Source organism: Equus przewalskii, chromosome 3 (genome assembly GCF_037783145.1).
Source record: "Equus przewalskii isolate Varuska chromosome 3, EquPr2, whole genome shotgun sequence".
Taxonomy (NCBI): domain Eukaryota; kingdom Metazoa; phylum Chordata; class Mammalia; order Perissodactyla; family Equidae; genus Equus; species Equus przewalskii.
In genome coordinates, this window is record NC_091833.1 from 36,180,279 (window position 1) to 36,202,590 (window position 22,312).

At 49.3% G+C, this 22,312-nt stretch overlaps 1 protein-coding gene across 50 annotated transcripts in view; it reads left to right on the forward strand.

The window, feature by feature from the left end:
• LOC103567802 (mitochondrial inner membrane m-AAA protease component AFG3L1-like) overlaps positions 1–22,312 on the forward strand; it is a 28,878-nt gene that overhangs the window by 2,624 nt on the left and 3,942 nt on the right. For 3 of the 50 annotated variants that reach the window (XM_070612535.1, XM_070612536.1, XM_070612567.1), the window contains exons 2-13: positions 1,924–2,121; positions 3,523–3,610; positions 6,837–6,931; positions 7,379–7,519; positions 10,217–10,285; positions 10,755–10,879; positions 11,490–11,760; positions 14,293–14,430; positions 14,634–14,787; positions 16,683–16,790; positions 17,509–17,634; positions 22,141–22,251. In XM_070612535.1, coding sequence (XP_070468636.1) covers positions 6,923–6,931; positions 7,379–7,519; positions 10,217–10,285; positions 10,755–10,879; positions 11,490–11,760; positions 14,293–14,430; positions 14,634–14,787; positions 16,683–16,790; positions 17,509–17,634; positions 22,141–22,251 — 1,252 coding nt within the window. In that variant the 5' untranslated portion in view covers positions 1,924–2,121; positions 3,523–3,610; positions 6,837–6,922. Of the gene's footprint in view, positions 1–1,923; positions 2,122–3,522; positions 4,375–4,945; positions 5,016–6,836; positions 6,932–7,378; positions 8,309–8,410; positions 8,563–10,216; positions 10,286–10,754; positions 10,880–11,489; positions 11,761–14,292; positions 14,431–14,633; positions 14,788–16,682; positions 16,791–17,508; positions 17,635–22,041; positions 22,252–22,312 lie in introns of those variants that run through there. The other 47 variants (XM_070612519.1, XM_070612520.1, XM_070612561.1 and 44 more) reach the window with 38 other exon arrangements.

Sequence of the window (22,312 nt, forward strand, 5' to 3'; positions counted from 1 at the left end):
TTTTTTATTCTTGAAGATATATAGTTTAGCCTAGCTTTTCAGCCCTTTACTTTACTAACAAAATGATACTTTCTCCGGCAGCGTGCTTAAGGGACTGTTAGCTCCACAATCTAAAAGACAAAGGAATGCTTTCACCCCCTAAAGGGCGCAAAAATGTAAAGATGTTTAACTGCCCACTGAGAATGCAGATAGCCCTGGGGATAAGATACTCTGGACTCGCCTTTTGTTCCCATTAACCATGTACACTAATGGCGTAAATGATTGAGGGAGGCAGGGATGGCTCCACCAGGATGTAACCAGACAGATTGCTGTCCTGTCCGGAGGCCTGGACCTTCTCTCTTTGATTTAACTTTACCATGAATTACAACAGATGCCTAGGTACCTATCTCCTTTAGCTTAGAGACAACAAACACTAGTTAATTGTGGAGAAGACGATCATTAACCTTATGCTCTATAGAATGGAATGCTAATAAATATTCTTGTGCTCATTTTTTACTTCCTTATCTCTCTGAGAATATTTGTAGAACTATTTCTGTACTAATCCTGAAAAATATATAAACGACACTTGTGCACAGTAAAGTCGGACTTGCTAACACCAACCCAAGTCTCACATCCCCTTTATTTTCCCCTCATTGCGCCGACGCCGTCCATCCCTCAGGAACCTGGACTCCGCCGGGGCAGGACCCCGGCAGTCATTTTTTCATTCAGTGAGCTTTCCACACTGTTCCTGCCACGCAAGGAGGAGATCCAGATAACAAACAAGTTTATGGCATGTTAGTTGGTTATATGTGAGGTATGAAAGAGAAGGAAGCAGAATGAGGGAAGTGGAAAATAAAGAGAAGGGTTGGAGGAGGATGAATGTCACACTTTGTAGGTGGAATAGTCAGCTCCTGAAGGAAGTGAGCAAGTGAGTGGGAGCTCGCTTGCAGATTGATTTTTGTTGTTGTTTGTTTTTCTTTTTCTTTTTTGTTTTAGATTGGCACCTGAGCTAACATCTGTTGCCAGTCTTTTCTTTTCCTTCTCCCCAAAGCCCCCCAGCACATAGTTGTATGTTCTAGTTGTAGGTCCTTCTGGCTGTGCTATGTGGGATGCCACCTCAACGTGGCCTGACAGGTGGTGCCATGTCCGTGCCCAGGATCCGAACCAGTGAAACCCTGGCCTGAGGAAGCGTGTGAACTTAACCACTTGGCCGTGGGGCCGGCCTCTCGCTCAGAGATTGAGTAGCAGATGCCTGGTGGGCCTGCAGCTGTGTGAATCTGAGACACAGACCAGGGTCACCTGATTCATTATTTAACTGGGAAGAAAGGACAGTGCACTTTGCCTGTTTAAAGGAGACCTTGGTGTGCCCCGCTTCGCTCTTGTCTTGGCTTTGCATATGCAAAGGCCAGTTTAAAAACCAAACACCAAGAACTGGTGGTAGACCTGTGTCTTCTAGAGCTGCATCTGACCTAATGTGGTCCCCTAATCAAATCAGAAAAGGATTAACTCATCAATTGAAATAAAGGAATTGGATTTTTGTGTGTGTGTGTGTGTGTGTGTGTGTGTGTGAGTGTGAGGAAGATTGGCCCTGAGCTAACATCTGTGCCAGTCTTCCTCTATTTTATGTGGGATGCCGTGACAGCATGGTTTGACGAGTGGTGCTAGATCTGCCTGCACCCAGGATCTGAACCTGTGAACCCTGGGCAACCTAAGCAGAGCATGCAAACTTAACCACTATACACCAAGCTGGCCCCAGGAATTGGAGGTTTCATCAAGTTTTGAAGGCTTTAGCGTTGTACTTTGTATCCCTAGGGCTGCAGGTCACCAGATAACTCTTTCACACCAACAGCTCCTTTTTCTCTGGGCGATGCTGGAGAAGCCCTGGGAGGTTTGGGCACCAGAATTCTCATCCCACATCACCAGCTCTTGGCTCTCTTACTGCAGGCATGCACCCCTCTGAACTTCTGCTCTTCCAGCTGTGCGGTGGGGATGGCAGCACCTCCTTCCTCAGAATGGGCCGTGAGGATCGGAGGAGGTGACAGAAGCTCCTGGCACCCACCGCCTTCCGTGCTCCTTTGTCTAGATTTCTGCTCACAGTGACACACTTCTGTGGCATCTCTGTGGGTGCATTGTTTCTTCCAGGTGAGCTCTGGGCTGTTGTGCGGGGTGAGCTGCTGCAGCAGGGAGGCCTCATTAGTGGTGCAGAAGTGCCAGGTAGCTTCCTCACCATTACTGGCTACGTCTCCTTTCTGAGCTTCCCTGTTTGGATGTTTTCCTGATTTTAATATCTTTCTCATAGCTTACCTGACTTTTTAGTCCACTATGGCCTTTGAGAGGCATATTTGAATAATTTGGCTAATTAGCAAGTTAGTAATCCTCGGGGAATGAGTTTACTTTGGGGAATAGCCTGCCTCACTGTGAAAGATGGCACGGCTGGAGAAACACCGGTGTCATCACCTGTGGATCCATTTTCATCATCATAAAACATTGGGGGGCCAGCCCCGTGGCCGAATGGTTGAGTTCACGCTCCCCGTTTCAGTGGCCCAGGTTTTCACCGGTTCGGATCCTGGGCGCAGACATGGCACCGCTCATCAGGCCATGCTGAGGCGGTGTCCCACATGCCACAACCAGAAGGACTTACAACTAGAATATGCAACTGTGTACTGGGGGGCTTTGGGGAAAAGGGAAAAAATAAAATAAAATATTTGGGACAGATCCTTGGTTGGGTTGGGATTTTGTTAAATACAAGTAATCCTGGGTTGTTGAGTATATGCAGGTTTTGTTTTCTGGTGTGGTGGCTTTTATTGTGCTCGTTGTTGCAATAATGGCTTTTGACCTATAATAGTGGAAAATCTAAGTTGGTTGTCTCTAGTCCTGTTCTTAATTGATGTTAAGTATTGTTAATGGCTTATGGTAAAAACTGGCATTTTCCTCCTTGTAGACAAGAAAATACAGCTCTGGAAAAGCGTTTGCTTTCCTTGGCATGACAAAAACACTGAGTTTTGGCTAATAAAAGATAAATCGTAGTACCCTTTGGTTTTTAAATTTCACATGATTTTAATCTTAGAATCACGTTTGTTTTTGAGACTGCAATAGTTTCAGTGATCAAAGTTGCCTCAGGGAAGAAATGGTTGGGTTTTTTTGAGAGTTGTAGCTATAAAAAAAAATCTTTATGCATTTCTGCAGTGAATTTAGTTTCTGTTTATCCTGTTTGAATCGTTTTTTTTTTTTTTTTAAGATTTTATTTCTCCCCAAAGCCCCCCGGTACATAGTTGTATATTCTTCATTGTGGGTCCTTCTAGTTGTGGCATGTGGGACGCTGCCTCAGCGTGGTTTGACAAGCAATGCCATGTCCGCGCCCAGGATTCAAACCAACGAAACACTGAGCCGCCTGCAGCGGAGCACGCGAGCTTAACCACTCGGCCATGGGGCCAGCCCCTGAATAGTATTTTTAATGGGACATTTAAGCAGATAAATAAGGCAGCAAGCTTGCATCTCAGCCCATCAAGTTGCAGAAGCAGCTAATCCTCTCTCTCCTTTCAGTTCCTTCATGGGATCCACTTTCAGCAGCTGGCTCCGCGGGTGAGACTGACACTGTTTTCCCAGTGGCTGTGTTCAAAACCACCTGGAGGTACCTGTCTGTCGTCTACCATCATTAGCAGCATAAGGTTTGCTGGAACTGAGTGTGGCTGCCTCAGTGTCTCCCCACAGTGGGGAATCAGGGGAGGGGGCGTGTGATGACTCAGGATGCTGCCCACTTCCCCCCTTTTTTCACTTCCATATTGGCCACACTTAGCTCTTCCCATTTCTGGGTCACTGCAGCACTTTTTCACGTGTTTACGGTTTTATCTCAGGGAAGATGATGAGGAGAAACTGTCAGAAGGAACTTGCTAGGTGAATCTTTTGGAATGCATGGAAACAAGCCTTGTTTCTGCACATCTGAGGGCCAGCAAACTAAGTCTCATGTTTGGAAAGCAGAACAGAGACGATATGCAGACTGCAGTTGGCTGGAACACATCTGCCCCTCAGAGCAGGCTGTGGACCTCTGCTCAGTGCTCTACCCCCTGGAGATCCCGTGTGTGGAGGCTTGAGCAGAAGGCACTTGTCCACACTTCTTGTTCTCCCATTGTTAGGACTTGGAGGAGCATGGCGATTGCTTCCAGTAAGAAGTCAGGAAGGAAGGCTGGACTGCTCACTCTCTCTGTCCTGGTGGACAGTATGGCTGCTTATCTGAGTGTGATGCGTGCTTTTAAAGTGCTAGAACCTCATCGTTTTGTCCCTAAGGGTTTGAGAAGTTCTTTAAAAGGAGTGGAAGAAACACAGACTTAGAAAAAACAACTCCAAAGAGAAGTAAAAGGGCCAGTTTGACAAATCAGACTGTCAGCAGTTTCACCTGTGAGTATTTATAAAGTGTTACTAATCTTTGAGTTACTCTCCTTGGGAGGTGACAGGCAGGCGGGCCTGTCCGCGTGTGGTGTGGCATGCTCTTCCCTCTGCTTGCTCATGGATGTTGCTGTCATGCCAAGTTCCTCCACCTTTTGTCTTTTTGTCGGGGCCTCTGCAGCTCATTCGCGTCCTAAGCCTCGGCATGTCCATCTTTTAAATCCCATCACAGCTTGGTGATGTGGATTGGTGAAGTCAGTATTTATCAGATGGGTTTCTCCTGTGAAACATTTCCTGCTCAGGTACCCAAGAGCCGGGAATAAGAAGAGGCCCATAAAAGCATGTTGGGAGGTCTGTTAACATGCTTTGCTACAAATATAGCATTTATTTGAAGACTCGTTTTTGTCCTTAAAATTCATGCAAATTTTTACTATATCCCATAATATGTTTGGCCATTCCCGGGGTCCCCTAGGCCTTGGGGCTTCCAGGCTTAGTTTTGGGTTGTTTCAGTGGCGATGTGTGTGCGAGGGGCTGCACCATGGCTCGTTCTGGAACCTTTATGAGTGTCGTGCTTCTTGCTCAGGCGCTTACGTTTTCTGTCATCGACTGGCTGTGAAGAGACGTGGCCGTGGACAGATTGCCTGCCTGAGGAGGTGATTGCTTTCTCAAAAGCCACTATTTCACTACCTTTTCCTTACTTGGGAATTTTTTTATAAGTTTTGGGTTAGTTTCCCAGGTTCTTATGAAAAACTCATTCCTGTGTGTCTCCTCTACTCTTAGTACTTCACTCTGGTCACAACTGTGTGTGTGGAGGTTTCCCCCCACAAGCAGTTCTGCGACACTAGCTGGGTGTCCTACAGCTCAACTCGACCTAACACTGTCTGCTGGGAGGCAGCATCAGATCCCACAGGTTACGGGCTCAGTCCTGCAGGAGTGCCCCCACCCACCCTTGAGACATCAGTCACTAGTCCCATCATCAGCTGTGCTTCTGACCAGCTGCTGTAAATCAGAGATTCCTGCAACCCCCTCCTCTGCTTCTGTTAATTTACTGGAGTGGCTCACAGAACTCCAGAAAGCAGTTGACTTACTAGATTATGGGGTTATTACAAACGATATTAAAGGATGGGAATGAACAGCCAGATGAAGAGATACACAGGGCGAGGTCCAGAAGGGTCCCTGGTACTGGAGCTTCTGTCCCCTTGGAGTTTGGGGCAGGCCACTCTCTAGTATGTGGATCTGTTCTTGTCTAGCAGCCCAGAAGTTCTCCAGACCCTGTCCTTTTGTGTTTTTATGGAGGCTTCATTGCTGTTCCCATGAGTGATTAAATCATTGCCCACTGGTGACTGATTCAACCTCCAGCCCCATCCCCAGAGGTGGGAAGGTGGGGCTGAAAGTTCCAACCCTCAAATCACTGGCTGGTTCTCCTGGCAGCCAGCCCCACTCCTTAGGGGCTTTCCAAAGTCACCTCATTAACACAGACTGGGGTACCTTGGAGGGGCTCGTTATGAATAACAAAAGACATCTTTATCACCTAGGAAATTCTAAGGGTTTTAGGAGCTTCTGCTAGGAAGATCAAATGTGTTTCTTATTATAAATTAAACATTACAGAGGTCAAAGCTAACTTCCTGGCAGATACTGTGATAGCAGTTATTTGCTTTCGTTTCACGTTTTTCCCCTTGTCGTTTTTGTGTGTGCTAAAGTACCTTTTGATAATTTTAATCGCAAGTGTAATTGGTTTAGTTACAAGGGAAAGGACGGTTTTTCTCCTTGGATGTGCCCAGCTTTCTAGGACCGTTCAAGCCCCCTGACCCATAGACTGTATGTAGAGGAAATGGGGCATTAGACCACAGATGGGCACGTCCTGAGTCAGACCCATCGCCCTCGACACGTTCTTTGCACCTAACAGAAGGGCGGGGCTTCAGGGATGCTTATGGCCTTGGACTTGTGTGATTGGAACTGTTCCGTGCGTCATGTGCGTGTGTTGCAGGAAGAGGCTTGCAGGGCTAGGTTCCGCCGTCTAGTGTCTGGGTCACAGTGTTCTGAGGAGAGGGGACCGTGCCTGAGAGCCGGAGGTCTGAGTTCTGGCTTTCCTGAGCAGAGGACCTCCACAGAGGGTCCACCTGTCCCAGTCTCTTGTCACTTTCTTCCTTCCTTTCTGTTCCCCACTTAGTGGTGTGGCAAGGTGACTGTTACCCCAGAAAGAGTTACTATTAAAGTTTGGGTCTGGAGCCAGCAAGGTGAAACTGGAGGCATTTTACATGTATCTGAAGCTATGGCCGGGCAGCCTCCGCCACCCTAACCTAAGCCCTGAGCTGAGCTGAGCACTGCTGCTTCCCTGCCCACTTCGGAACAGGACGCCGCCCACTCCAGTGCCACCTCCAGCTCCTCCTCTCCTTGTCCCTGTTTATCTCCAGAAAGCACCAGTGTTAGGAAAATCGTATGTTGGAAAGTTATGTATGATTGTTTTCTCTCAGGAACTGGTGAACCAAAAAGTGCTGGGCCTGGAGCAGATGGAGGCCAGAGAGGAGGGAAGCAGGATGACTCTGCCTGGTGGAAGCGGATGCAGAAGGTTTGTGCGTGTCTGAGCTCCAGACCCTGTTGCTTTCCCAAGGAAATGGTCCTGTAGCTCAGGCTTTGTACAGCCTCTCTGCTGATTTCGGTGCAAGCTGAATCAAGGATTCTAAGAAATGAGTTTAATTTATAAAAATGTGGAGATTTCCATCTGAATTTTAAAAAGACTCAGATAAGAGGTAACAGCCCCGGAAGTGATGGCTCTGAAGGCAGCCCTTTGTGGAGGCTCCTCTGGGGGGTCTGGTGAGCTGCGGCTTGCAGTGTGTGCTCATGCCCTGTGCAGTCTTTCCTCCTGAGAGAACTGGCCTTGGCGTCACCACGCACAGCCCTCCAGGGGCAGTGTGAGGAGGCAGGTTTGGACAGCTGCTCTCAGGACGTCACGGGGAGGAAGCAGCTGTGTCGTGAAGGAGCCACCTTGTGTAACTGAACTGTTGATCTTCCACAGGGCGAGCTCCCCTGGGACGACAAGGATTTCCGCAGTCTGGTGGTTTTGGGGGCAGGTGTTGCCTTCTACTTGTATTTTCGAGATCCTGGGAAAGAAATCACGTGGAAGCACTTCGTGCAGTATTACCTGGCGAGAGGTCTGGTGAGAGGATTTACAGTCTGTCCTGGAAGGAGGTGGTGCACACGGTCTGTGAGCAGGAATCCTAAGCAGTCCCAGCCTCGGGTACAGACAAGACACGGTTTTACTTTTTCCAGTAACGAGCCCACCGAGCACTGTCATGCCCACTTTCTTGCTGGGTGGAAGTCCCTTGAGATCATGGCTAACTTCATCTTTCCTTTGCTTTTGCTTCTAAGACTTAGTTCTGTTTGTTTATCTTTAAGTTTCGATCTTGTATCTGATTCAGAGCTTCTCTCCTCTTAGTGCACGCTGCCCCACTGGCTGGCCCAGCACAGTGTGGGCCAGCGCTGTCAACCCTGGGCTTTGTGTTGCCAGCAGAGCCCTCCCTGGCTTGACTTTCCCAGGACTTGGGTTTATCCTTCAGGATGCTGAGGTCGAGTGAAGTGCTGCTCAGGCTTATGTAAACTTCTGCGAGAGCAGAGGCCTTACTCCTCTCCTGCCCTCAGTGGCACGCTGTGAAGAGCTAGACTTCCTTCTGGGATGACGTCCCTAGGAAGCTGTTAGTTTCCACTAGGGCTATGGCCGAGGCCTTTGTCATCTGCCCGACATCTGTCCTCAGAGAGGCCCTTGATGACGCTTCCTGCAGCGTGAGGGAAGAGCTATTGCAGCCCCCCTCTGCCCAGGACCTACCATCTCCAGGTGTGGCTGTGAGGAGGCAGACAGATGTCCACCTGCAGGTGAAGCTGTGAGGAATGAGACAGATATCCTCCTGAAGGTGCAGCTGTGAGGAGGCAGACAGATATCCCCCTGTAGGTGTGTGAGGAGGGAGACATGTCCCCCTGCAGGTGCAGCTGTGAGGAGGGAGACAGCTGTCCCCCTGCAGGTGTGTGAGGAGGGAGACATGTCTTCCTACAGGTGCGGCTGTGAGGAGGGAGACAGATGTCTTCCTGCAGGTGCGGCTGTGAGGAAGGAGACAGATGTCTTCCTGCAGGTGCGGCTGTGAGGAAGGAGACAGATGTCCCCCTGCAGGTGCGGCTGTGAGGAGGGAGACAGATGTCTTCCTGCAGGTGTGTGAGGAGGGAGACAGATGACCCCTGTAGGTGTGGCTGTGAGGAGGGAGACAGGTGTTCTCCTGTCTATGCACTCTGGACAGATTCCAGAGTTTCCTAGAGGTCTGACATGCTGATAGTGACACACTCATTCTGAACCACAGCCTGGAAGGGCGAGGTAATCCCTCCCCAGCCTGCTGACATAGCCGTGTGCTCCGCTCCTATGGTGCGTAGTGGGAGCCTCTCTTCTGGCTCAGGCAGTCCAGGAACCCACTCCTGCTCACTTAGAGGAACTTCCGTGTAAACTGGAAAAGCCTAGCGTGTGAACACGAGTGCTGTGTCCTCTCCCAGCCCCTCCTGATTCTTCTAAGGAGATCCCCTAATAATATCTTAGGCTATCACGGAAGTAAGTTAACTCATGCACCACCACCCTGGAGCCCCGATGCATTTCCAAGTCTGTGGCTTGGAACAGATGTTGTTTTGTGAAGGGCTTATTTGGGAATGAAAAACTACAATACCCTAAAACTTCAGTAGCGATCTTGCTTTTAAAACAGCTTTGTTGTCTTTCTTGATTATAAACAGACCACATGCTTATTGTAAGAAATACTTGAGAAATAAATAAAAATATAAAGAAGGAAGTCACCATCCTCTGATGACCAAGATTGGGCTTTCATTGTGGCCCTCCTGGCCTGCGAATGCATAGGTGCTCACTGTCTCGTCCCCTGCCTCTCTGACCTCCCCATGTCCAGTCACGCACTCAGGCGATAGTGCACTGTGTTGGAGAAAGCATGACAGGTCTGCTGGGCAGTGATCCAGAAAGTAAAAGATTGCAGCATGATAAGGGGCAGCGAGGATGACCATGCTCTTGTGTCATCGATGTGACGGCTGTTGGGGTCTTGTTCTCTGGGGACTCTGCATGTTGCCAAAGGGAAGCTGGAACCTTTGGTCGCTCTGAGTACTTTTAATACCATGTGTATACAGCTGTGTCACAGGGGTATTCAGGAGTTTGTTGGGTAAAGACCATACTGTTGTGATTGTAAGGTACCCACTTAGGAACACGTCCTCCTCACAACCCTAAGTCCACATTTAGTTTCCAAAAGGAGCTATGTTGTTGTGATTTAAGATGCTGTTTAGAGCAACAAGCAATGAAATTCCCATTATAACCAGCGAAACGGGGCCCACCCCTCAGTCCTGTCTTTGAAGTGCTTCCCAGAGGGGCACATTAGCTTTCGGATGGCTGGGTTTAGAGGCGACACCGGCTCCTGGGCTTTGGGGTACATTTTCCTTCTCGCTGGCATCATTTTCTTGTGGTACCTGCAGCTGAGTGGACAGAATGTTCCTGAATCAGCTCTGGATTTCAGACTTCACTCTATTGTCAGTATAAGTCTTTCATTCTTATTCCTTTGGATTTTTAAGCTAGTCTGGAATCTTGGTGCTCAGATGTACCAAATTTTAATTCCTATTCTTGAATTGGTACCTGTTTATTAAAATGGGAATAAATTCATACCCTGTGTTAGTAGGGAAACAAAGCAGATGTGTTCCGCAGAGCATAAGCTGTGTCTCGGGTAGTCGGTCTGGGTGTGGGACGCGTCTGAGGACGGAGGCCCAGAATTTGCTGTTGGCTGTGCTGCTCGCTGCCTCAGCTGTTGGGATTGGTTTCTCTTTTTCCTAGGTGGACCAGCTGGAAGTCGTGAGCAAACAGTTTGTGCGTGTTATTCCTGCCCCTGGGACCTCGTCCGAGGTGAGTGCTGGGTTCAGGGCAGAGTGCTCCAGACATAGGCTTTTTTTACATAGAGTATAGTCTTCTGTTTTTGCAGAGAAATGCCTCCCCTTGTTTCCCTATCCAACAGCAACCTGTGTTAATTGGGTGTTTGTCTTATTGACACATGTCAGTAACAGTCTTCCAGCCAGAACAGGAGGCCCTTATAAGACTATAACTGTGATTTAGTTTTGCCAAGTAACATGTCAGAACCACTAGCCAAGATTTGGAAGAAGAATGAAAAGAAAAAAGAAGGGGCAGAGGCAGGCATTAGAGTTGCTGCAGCATTTTATACTTTCATCCAGAACCTACAGCCCGTGGTTTAGTGGGGCTCTTAGCAGCATTCCCTTCAGAGCTAGACTCGGGCCTTGCTGGGCGAGGGGCTGGGGAGTGAGGCGGCGGCCGTGGGGAGGGGCAGCCTGAAGCTGCTCTTGGGCCTCCGTCTCTGCAGACGTTCGTGTGGTTTAACATCGGCAGTGTGGACATCTTTGAGCGGAATCTGACGATGGCTCAGTGGGAGCTGGGCGTTGAGCCCCACAACCAGACGGCAGTGATCTACACCACTGAGAGCGATGGGTGAGCAGCGGGCCTCCAGTCCGGGCCTCTGGTTCTGAACACAGAACAAATCAGCCTTTAATCTGTTTTGGAATGTGCTTCCTTCAAGCCTGTTACTGGCATCCACTAATATTTAGTGTTTGTAACAAACAATAAATCTGTTAGCTCTCTCTCTCTTTTTTTTTCCTGGCGGTAGTGCTCCGTTATTCAGAGAATAGCATGGAGTAGCATGGGGACAGGACCCATGGGCAGTAAGAGCTGCCAGCTCTCTTTTTTTTTAAGAGAGAATCGATCAGGGAAATATTTAGCTAGGCAGCCTTAAAAATTGGCATGATGGGCCAGTAGGGCCCAGCTCTGAGGAGGCCATGCTGGGTCTGCTGGAGGCACTTCCTGAGGGCAGGGCTCCTGGCACCCACAGGTTACGTCAGCAGACAGACGTGCTGGGATGAGAGCCTTCAGAGTTGGGGGAAGGCTGGATGCTGTGTACAGACTTGGACACATTTTGAAAAGAAGCTACTCCCTTTTGTGTAGCAAAACAAAGTTTCAGAGCATTCTACTCTTCATGGTCTGAAGGTAATATTTCTGGTGTCTCCTGAGGGAACGTGACGAAGGGTTTTCTTGGATTTTCCAGCTCTTTCTTGCGAAGCCTGGTGCCCACCCTCCTCCTGGTGGGCATCCTCCTGTATGCTGCGAGGAGGGGCCCGATGGGGGCTGGGCGTGACAGGCGTGCAGGGGGCCTCTTCAGTGTTGGGGAGACGACGGCCAAGATCCTAAAGAAGAACGTCGACGTGCGATTTGCAGATGTAGCTGGTTGTGAAGAAGCCAAACTGGAGATTATGGAGTTTGTGAATTTCCTGAAGAACCCCAAGCAGTATCAGGACTTAGGAGCCAAAATTCCAAAGGTATTGATTTCAGAAAATGTGATAATGCTGAGCTCCACCCAAAGCCGGCATCACTGTGGCTCAGTGTCGACAGCTGTTGACAGCTTTGCTTTTGCAGTGACTCTGTATTTTATTAATCGTAGTAGAAAGTGGAAATAGCATTTGCAGAGTAGAACAGTGAAAATCCTCCTATCTCACTGACTTGGAACACTGTGCGTTATTTTTTTTTTTTTTTTTTAAAGATTTTATTTTTTCCTTTTTCTCCCCAAAGTCCCCCAGTACATAGTTGTATATTCTTCGTTGTGGGTCCTTCTAGTTGTAGCATGTGGGACGCTGCCTCAGCGTGGTTGGATGAGCAGTGCCATGTCCATGCCCAGGATTCGAACCAACGAAACACTGGGCCGCCTGCAGCGGAGCGCACAGACTTAACCACTCGGCCACGGGGCCAGCCCCAGTGTGCGTTATTTTTTTAACTGTGAAACTGTGCAGTCATAGGAACAATATATGTCCATCTGAAGTGTGTTTATTTTTAGCTTAAAATTTTTAGCTTAAAATGTGTGTCCTTTAATGGTCTCTCCTTCATAGGCCAGCTCTTCCTTTGTGTTTGGTTCCAGTGATCAAAATTCTTTGTTAAATGTCCTGTATAACCACGTGTTGTCTATAATTTTATTTCTCTAAATTGAAGTGAGAATTTAGAAGCAATCAGTGCAGAATCTCCTATACTTTTATGACTTTTACTCTTTTAGTATTTTCTCACATACTCAGTTCAGCAGCATTTTTTTTTTTTTTAGCAGTTTGCCTTTATTGCTTTATTATCCAAATCCTTTGACTTAGTTTTTGGAGAAACAAGTGTTTTACTCCGTGACCCATGACCCCGCAGGTGGGACAGGTGGGCAGTGTGGGCATGGGTACAGGGGACCTGGAGCCGTAGGGATTCTGGCCGCTGGGTCTGTCTGCTGGTGTCTTTTGTGTCGCGGACCTTTTGAGGGCCTGACAGAAGCCATAAATTGTTTTCCCAGAAAGTTTTGCATCTCACACAAAATTGACTCACAGACCCTTCAGGTCATCCCCAGCCTCTGCACCAGGCCAAGAGCCCCTGTGCAGATGGTGCTCTCCACACAGACCCTCGCAGTAGCCCCATGCTGCTCCCAGCTCCTCCCTGCAGAGTAGGTGCCACTGGACAGTTTGTCCTGAGCAACAACCCAGAATCGTGAGCCTGGGGAGGAGAGGGCGGGAGGTGGTACTCCTACAGTCTGGTGGGTGGGACAGCGTGCTGATGGCTGCCCCTCGCCCCTGTTGGAGCTTTGCAGCAGCAAGTCCGGCTCTCACTCACTTTGGCTCAGCGGTTGGGTATCGCAGTGGATGCTGCTGTTTGCTTTTCAGGTTTTCTTTCAGGGGCTTACATTTCCTGGGAAAATGCCTCTGATAAACAGAGGGGGCGGAACAGTCAAGTACCCAGGAAAGGCTTCTCACCTGGAGTACTGCCCACCAGCCAGGCCTGGGCTGGAGGGAGGGGGCTCTGTCAGTCTGTGGTGTGAGGATGTCGGGGCCCACATGGCTCTCCAGCTCCTTCTGGGTGGGTAGGATGACAGCTCCTAAAATGACCTGCCATGACTGTGGGCACGTGTACCCTGGGTTCCACTGCCTCCCTGTCTCGAAGAATCGGCCGTCTGTGTGACTGGCGGGGATGGAGCTTGAGACCATACACATGGTGGCTTGTGATGCGTCTGTGAACCCCACCTCCATGCTTGAGGGGATGTGGGATCCCAACGCCTTGTTGTGGGTTTGAGGTTTATGGCTCACTCCCCAACTTTATGTGAGCATTTTGTTTTTGTTGTTAAATAAGAAAACAACCCTCATGGTCTCCTTTGAGACACCAACCCACACCCTTGACTAGAAAGGGAGCCGTACGAGCCCCGCTTGAATCTCTTCAGTGTTCAGGCACGATAATGATCCATCCAACGGACACCAAAGCATGGTAGACGGGCGTGAATTGGTGATTTTTAAGCCTTAGGTCAGCATAGAAAAAGGCAAGTCACAGACAGGCCACCACAGGTGCCGGTGACCACACAGTGCGCCTTCATAGCCAAAGGCAGGCCAGCTAGTTTGTGAAGCTGGACAGGCTTCTCTGTGGCCTGAGATCTGGGGAGTGGGCTCCTGTTCTTCCTGGCGGGGTATGAATCGGGGTCACTACTTTGGAGAGCAGTTTGACAGTAGATGTTAAACTAAACATTCAGACCCTTTGATCCAGCAAGTCCTACCCTTGGGGCCTTTTTCTGAGTAACTCACCTGCTCAGCTGGTTGGGGGTATGAGGGCTTTCGTTTTCTGTATTAATGTCTATAATACTTGAGCTTTTTATAGTGAATATGCATTAATTTTATAGGCAGAAAATATTAACAGGAAAACAAACCCTGGTCTCCATGAGTGGTGCATCGTCTGATGAGGTTCTCCTTAGTCCTAGAAGTTGCCTGTTTCAGTGGAAACAGGCCTCTTTCCTCTGGGTGCTGTCTTTAAGAACCCTTTAAGAACCATCTGCCGCCTTTCTGTTTCAGGGAGCCGTGCTCACTGGTCCTGCTGGGACGGGCAAAACACTTCTTGCCAAAGCAACTGCCAGGGAGGCCAGCGTGCCTTTCATCACTGTGAATGGGTCAGAGTTCCTGGAGCTGTTTGTCGGCGTCGGGCCAGCGAGGGTAGGTGGATGTTGCTTGCTCTTGAGTAGGACAGCCCATGCTTTGTGTGGGGCCCTGGCGACAGGCACAGAGCCTGCCACAGGTGTGTGAGGGAGACTCAGGTGGCAGAACAGAGCAGGTTCTGGAGGGGAGAACTTGGGTTGATGAACTCTCGTTCCCGTCTTGGTGCCTGTAACGAAATAGACTGTGGGTTCCCGTTGCAGGTCCATGACATGTTTGCAATGGCCCGAAAAAATGCGCCTTGTATCTTATTCATTGATGAGATTGATGCTATTGGCAGGAAGCGTGGCCGCGGGCACCTTGGAGGCCAGAGTGAGCAGGAGAACACGCTGAACCAGATGCTCGTGGAGATGGATGGTGCGTGGATGCGCTGAGAGCTGGCCCCTCACTGACCCTCTTCCAGCTTTTTATTTCTTTAAAGAAGCTCCCTGAGTGAGAATGCCTGTTTATTCTGTTTTTAAGGAAGGCTGTTCTCCACAAACATAATAGAGAAAGCTGTGTTAGGTTAACGCAGGCCCCTGGTTCTCGACAGTAGGACGAGGGGGCTGAGGCGCTGCCCCTCACCCACCCCGCCCCCGCCGGCAGGAGGAAGGAATTAGCAGTGACGAGGAGTCACCTGCTTTTCTGAGGACGTGGACCTGGTGGGCCAGGGCCCCCAACTCTCTTAGCACAGGCATCGGGGCCACAGGACAGCATGGCTACAGCCCATGCTCTTTCCACTCAGAGCTGCTCTCGCTGCCCTTCCTGACCCAGAGTACCTACCTGTGCCAAGATCTCTCCTTCCTGCCAGTCAAGGCAACTCAGAGTGACTCCACTTAAGTGTGTCTGCTGGCTCTCAAGCCACCTGAGGCTCCATGGGAAGCGTCTGGGCATTGAGGCCACATTTCCAATTTGGAGGAACTTTCGCTGGACCTTTGGTGTGTCTTATCTTCACTTTGACTTCAGGACCACCCTGAGTTCGGGGATTTGCTGGGAGGACTCTCAGGACTCCACGTGTAGTCATACTCGTGACTGAGACTGACTGCAATGACAGGATCCCCAGCAAAATCAGCACAGGGAGGAGGCACGTGGGCAGAGTCCGGCTGCAGCTTCTAGAACCCTCTCCCCGTGCGCTGAGTTGCAGGATACACTTGCTTCTCCGGCATCGAGTTCTGACGACACCTGGGAGTGTAGTCGACCTGGGAAGGCTGTGGAGACCCAGCCCCCAAGGTCTTCAGTGGGGGCTGGTCACGTGGCACCCTCTGCCCAGCATGTGCCCAAAGGCCAGCCTCCTGGTGGAAGGCAGGTGCTCAGCATAAACCACCGTGTTTGCAAACAGTTTAGGCACAGGGAGCCCTCTTATCAGGGAATGGAGGGACCGTCCCCAAATCCGAGGTCCCATAGGCAGCCGAGGGGCTGCTTGTAAGCAGGCCTTTCTGAGAGTGAGCCTTTAGGCCTGTTGTGTTAGTTCTTTTCTGCACAGACCAAAACATTTCCAAAATCTTTTATTGTGTTTAGTTTCCACCAGTAATTCTAATGAGATTATCTCTGTTCTGCTGTCTGGAAGGGCTGATAGGAGAGAGCAGTCAGTGGAAAGGAGTGGGTGGAGCACTGCCACTGTCCTTCTCTCCCCCTCCCCCTCTGTTGGGCATCCCCTCCTCCGTGCAGTCCCTACCTGCCCTCATCCAGTCCAGCTCCCTGAGCCCTGCCAGGGACCTGAGTGATTGGCGGCCTTAGCAGGTGGCCACAGGCGCTGACACAGGGCAGCTCTCCCCATCCCCTGGGTCGTATTATGTGGTGTCAGAGGCTAGCCAGAACCAGTAATGAATCAGGATGGGGGTCCATATCCTGAGACTGGGCCATGGGATCCCAGTTAGCTGAGGAATGTCTGGCTTCCCACCACTGGAGATGCATCTCAGCTGCAGCAGTGGACCCAGAGCCATTGGTGTGGCCTGTGAAGGGTCAGGGAGGGGCTGTCAGAGCCAGCCCTGGGTGTGAGCGTCTGCCCCACCAGAGAGTGGCTTTTGCACTGAGGTGTGGAGCGAGCAGAAGGAAAAGCAGAGCCTGTGTGGGGCTGTTTGGGGTGGGCAGTGGCCCTGGAAAGATGGGGACAGGTGTGCAGGGGAAGGGCAGTGGGATATGCTCTCAGGACCAGGAGAAGGAGGAAAGACACCGAGGAACCCAGTGTTGCCCTGACAGACGCCAGCCTGCTGGGTCCTGTGCAGTCACAGACCCCAGGCCCTCTCAAGCTCACCTGCTTCTCTCATGTCCAGGGTTCAACTCTAGCACGAATGTCGTGGTGCTGGCTGGCACCAACCGCCCCGACATCCTCGACCCGGCCCTGATGCGGCGCGGCCGGTTTGACCGCCAGATTTATATCAGTGAGTATATCAGTTGCTTGGGCACTGGGTTTGCATCTTCAAGCCCTTGGGTTAGAAGTTTGGTAGATCATTAGCTCTGTATTTGGAGGAAATTTTGCTTGAGGTCCTGAAGCAGTTAACATAATATTTTGAAACAGTGGAGACGAGTGAGTGCTCTTGGTTGCTGCTGGTTCGTGTCTCCCAGCCATCAACTTTTTGGGATAAGAGACGTGGTTGGGCCTGGGGGAATGTCACCGCAGTCCACATAGGTAGAAGTGACGTGGCGCATTTCTGTTCTTCAGCGGTTATTTTTTTGTATGCTGTTATAAAAGCTTGAAGGATAGTTTAGAAGAGAAGAGTTCACTCTTCCCTGCACTCTGATGGTCAGCCGTCTTTCTCTTCCCGGCCCTTTTCTTTGTGAGAAGACGTTGATCCTGCTGGACGTCCCCTGCTGCTGGGGCAGTCCTCGTCTTGCTCACTGTCGGGGCCTGGCCCTGGGGTGGAGTTAACGTTGGCTAGATGCAGCACAGTTAGGAAAGTGTTTTAATGGGTTTGCGGGCTGAGTGTACCTGAGCTTTGGGTTATTTCCACCATTGCTCCCTGGCTCCCGTCAGATAACCGCGTGTGAGGTACCGACACGGTGGGGAAGGCGCCTGGAACCCCAGGCCATCTGTATGCTTTTGTGAAGTGTCTGTGGGTGACCTTGCTCTGGCCGTCTGTGTGTTGCTTTCTCCGTTAGGCCCCCCTGACATCAAAGGCAGGTCCTCCATCTTCAAGGTCCACCTGCGTCCACTGAAGTTGGACAAGACCCTCAGCAAGGACACCTTGGTGAGGAAGCTGGCGGCACTGACTCCAGGCTTCACAGGTGAGTGTGGGCTGGGCCATGCTGCTGTCTGAGGGGCCATGTGTAATCCATGGGTGGTTTCTGGTCATGCCCATTGGTGCTGGCAAGTGCCCGCGTTTGTCTTTAGAATCTGGAATCTGTTGAGACATACTGAGGCCTCAGGGAAGATTAGGCCCAAAGCTAATTTATACCTATTTGAACTTCTGTGTTTTGTTCTGTTTAGTCTTGATAATTGTTATTGCAGAGACCAAACTACTGTCTGAGGACAGACCTACTGCAGGGAAGAGGGAGCTGGGTTTTACAGTCTTGGGCTTAGGGTCCCAACCTGGCAGCTTCCTTTCCATCTCTCTCTTCTTTGGAAGTAAAACCCAAGCTCCTGTACTAGGAAGCTTGTTTCCCTACCAGGGTAGTTTGTATACCAGGACTTTAGGGCTTTTCCAGGGCTCCCTCTGCTCAGCAGCCCTTTTGTAAGCTTTGTGGTTAGTATGATGAGCTCTTGGCCACTGCTCCTGCCACCCTGAAGCATTCCACTGTTTAGTCTCATCTCCTCCAGCCACTGAGGCCACGATCTCCTCAGTGTCCTGCCCAGTGCTGGGCAAGGACTGGGGTCAGATCACACACAGACAAAGGAGTGTGCATTTGTCATCTGTCGGGGGATGAGTGACGAGTTCTCGCCTGAGCAGGCTGATATGTGAAGGACTTGATCTGTCTCCTTGCCAGAACGTGCTTTCTGCCTTGGTTCTCTCCCCTCATGGCTTCACACGTTCACTTACACAGCGAAGTTCAGAAACTGGAATAGACCACCGGACTTTGTTTTTTCTTGACCAGCAAAATTAGAGCTTGCCCCTCAACAGTGGTGACTCAGCAGGATGACCCAGAACTCAGCAGCCTCAGCCCGTGGGTCCTGGGAGGCTGCCTCATGGAGTCGCCCTCCTCCCTCAGGCTAGTCCTGTGGGTCCTGCTGTCTCCGAGGGGAGACAGACACAGTCTCTGCGAGTGTCGAGACGGCAACGATGGAGAGTGGGGCATCTGCCCTCACACAGAGAAGGGGATGTGGAATTCTTGGAGTAAAAGAACTGTTGACACATTTTCAAAAGCCACAGAAATAACCGCTGACTGTGGAGCTGTGATGGCTCTTTGACTCTTGAGCCCTCCTCTCTCCACATTGCTGCAGGACCCTGAGGGGGATGCAGCCCTTTTAAACCGGGTGTTTTTTGGAAACCTGACACTTAAAATTCTCTTTTTTCATCTGTGCTCGTTCTTTGCACTACAATGTATTAATAAAAATTAAAGAAAAAGGGCATTTTAGAAGTTGGCTAATGGCTCAACAAAAAATTACAATGCATGCAAAAAACAAATATAAGTCATTCACAGGAAAAAAAATGGACAGAAACGGTCCCTGAGGTAGCAGAGACTTTGGGTTCACTAGACAGAGATTTAAGTGAACTGTCTTAAATATGCATGCCCCAAGAGCTGAAGGAAACCAGAGAACTACTGTCTCGACAAATAGAGAATATTAGTAAAGAAATAGAAATTATAAGAAGTAAACAAATAGGAATTGTGGAGCAGAAAAGTACTGTCATTGAAATGAAACATTCACTAGAGGGGTTCAACAGCAGCTTTGAGCAGACAGAAGAAAGAATCAGCTTGAAGTGCATGAAGTGATGCAGTCGGAGTAGCAGGAAGAGAAAACAATGAAGGAAAGTGAACAGAGCCTAGGGACACACAGGACACCACCACCTGGACCAACATACATGTTGTGGGTGTCCCAGAGCAAAAAGAGGGTGGAACAGAGAATAGACGAAGAAAGAGTAGTTCAGAACTGCCCCAATTGCATAAAAGACATGAATCTACACATCCAGGAAGTCTGTGGACTCCAAGGAGGGGTAAACTCAGAGAGATCCACCCTGAGACACGTTACAGTCCCACTGTCAGAACCAGAAGCAAAGACAGAAAGGGACACTTCATGTCTGAGGGAGCTTCAATTAGCTCAGCAGCTGCTTCCTCATTAGAAGCCGTGGAGGGGCCGGCCTGGGGCCAAGTGGGTAAGTTCACGCGCTCCGCTTCGGCAGCCCAGGGTTTCACTGGTTCAGATCCTGGGCACAGACATGGCACCACTCATCAGGCCATGCTGAGGCAGCGTCCCACATGCCACAATTAGAAGGACTCACAACTAAAAATACACAACTATGTACTGGGGGGATTTGGGGAGAAAAAGCAGAAAGGAAAAAAAAAAACCATGGAGGCCAAAAGGCAGTGGGATGACAAAGTCAAGGTGCTAAAAGAAAAACGCAACCGGCAGTTCTGTATCTGGCAAAAACCATCCTGTAGGAATAAAGGAAAAATTAAGACATTCTCACATTTAAAGTTGAGGGGCTGGCCCTGTGGCCAAGTGGTTAAAGTTCCTCATGCTCTGCTTCAGGGGCCTGGGTTCACAGGATCGGATCCTGGGCGCAGACCTAGTCCACTCATCAGCCACGCTGTGACGGCGTCCCACATACAAACTGCGAGGAATGGCATCAGATGTTAGCTCAGGGTGAATCTTCCTCACCAAAAAAAAAACCCAAAAGAAAACGTTGAGGGGGGGTTTATTACATTAAGACCTGTCCTGCGAGAAATGTTAAAGGGAGTCCTTCAAGCGTGAAATGAAAGGACACTAGCCAGTAACTTGAAGTCACATGAGGAACCAAAGAACATTGTGGCGATGCCTACACAGGTAAATATAAAGGCCAGTATTACTGTATTTTTGGTTTGTAACTCCTTTTTTTCCCCTATATGATTTAAAAGAAAAGTGCGTAAAACAATATGCGATGCAAAAAGATGTAACCTGTGACATTAACAACATGAAGATGGAGGGAGGGAGGTGCACAGCAACAGAGAGTTTGTGTAATTATTAAAGCCGGAAATGGAAAAGCTGATCTTAAAATTCATGAGAATGGCAAGGGGCTTCAATAACCAAAACAATCTTGTAAAGGAACAGCAGAGGCGGAGGACTCGCACTTCCCCATTTCGAAGCTTACTGCAAAGCTCCAGTAAACAAAACAGGCACACGGGCACAAGGACAGACAGACCAGTGGGATGGAGTGGAGTATCTGGTTGGAAGCCTGTCCATCTTTGGTCACTTGTTTTTTGTCAAGGATGTGCAGACCATTTAATGAGGAAAGAACGTCTCAACAAATGGTGTTGCAACAACTGGACCTCCACATGCGGAAGACTGGACCCTTACACCATATACAAAAGGTAAAGTGGATGAAAGACCTAAATTTAAGAGCTGTAACTATAAAGCTCTTAGGAAAAAACATGGGAGGAAATCTTCATTACCTTGGTTTTGGCAGTGATTTCTTAAATATGATGCCAGAAGCACAAGCAACAAATGAAAAACTAAATTGCGCTCCTTCAAAATTAAAATCTTTTGTGTATCAAAGGACATTATCAAGAGAGTGAAAAGACGACTTATAGAATGGAAGAAAATGTTTGGAAATCATGCATCTTGTAAGGGTTTAGCATCCAGAATATATAAAGAACTTTTACAACTCAACAACAAAAAGAACCCAATTTATAAATGGGCAAAGGATTTGAATAGACATTTTTCCGAAGAAGATACACAAATGGCCAAAAAGCACATGAAAAGATGCTGAGTATTATTAGCCATTAGGAAAATGCAATCAAAACCACAGTGAAATACCATGTCACACCCACCAGGATGGCAATAAAAGACAACACGAGGAGTAGGTACAGGATGTAGAGAAATAGGAACCTTCATAGATCGCTGGCGGGAATATAAAATAGTGCAGTTGTGGAAATCAGTTTGGTGGTTTTTCAAAAAGTAAAATCCAGAGTTACCATATGACCCAGCAGTTCCACTCCTTGGTAGCTACCCAAAAGAATTGAAAACGAGTCCATACAGAGACTTGTATGTGAATGTCCATAGCAGCAGCATTTATAATAGCCAAAAGGTGGAAACAACCCACACGTCCATGATGGATAAATGAAAGGTGTGTTATGTGTAATAGAATATCATTCAGTCGTGAAAAGACATGAAGTACTGGTGCATTCTACAGTATGGATGCATCTCGCAATATCATGCCAAGTGAAGAAAGAAGTCACAAAAGGCCACATACTGTGTGACCCGTTCACACGGAGTGTCCAGGACAGGCGAATCCACGGAGCCAGAAAGAGATCAGTGGTGGGCTGGGGGCGGGCATGGGAATGACTGGAAGGAGCACCGGGTATCTTATGTGGATAATGGAAATGTCTGAGATGAGATTAGGGCGATAGTCAGTCAACGTGATAAATTTACTGAAAGTCTTTGAAGTATACACTTAAAATGGGTGGATTTTATGTTAGATGAATTATACCTCAATAAGTTGTTGAAGAAAAACTGGCTGGAACCCTGGTGACTGACACGGCCCTTGCGTCTCCCTTAAGCCCTGGCCCCGGCTCAGCTCTGGGTGCTCTGCAGGAGACTTTCCTGTGGTGACGGCCCTGGAGCACCGACGTCAGCTGGTTTCTCCTTTCCGGGGTCAGGTGCTGACATTTCTAACGTTTGCAATGAAGCAGCCCTGATCGCCGCCTGCCACCTGAGTCTCTCTGTTCAGGAGAAGCACTTCGAGCAGGCCATCGAGAGGGTCATTGGAGGTGAGCCGGGCAGCCCTGGGGGGTGTGTCCCGCTCTGGCCTGCATGTGGCAGGCACACCCT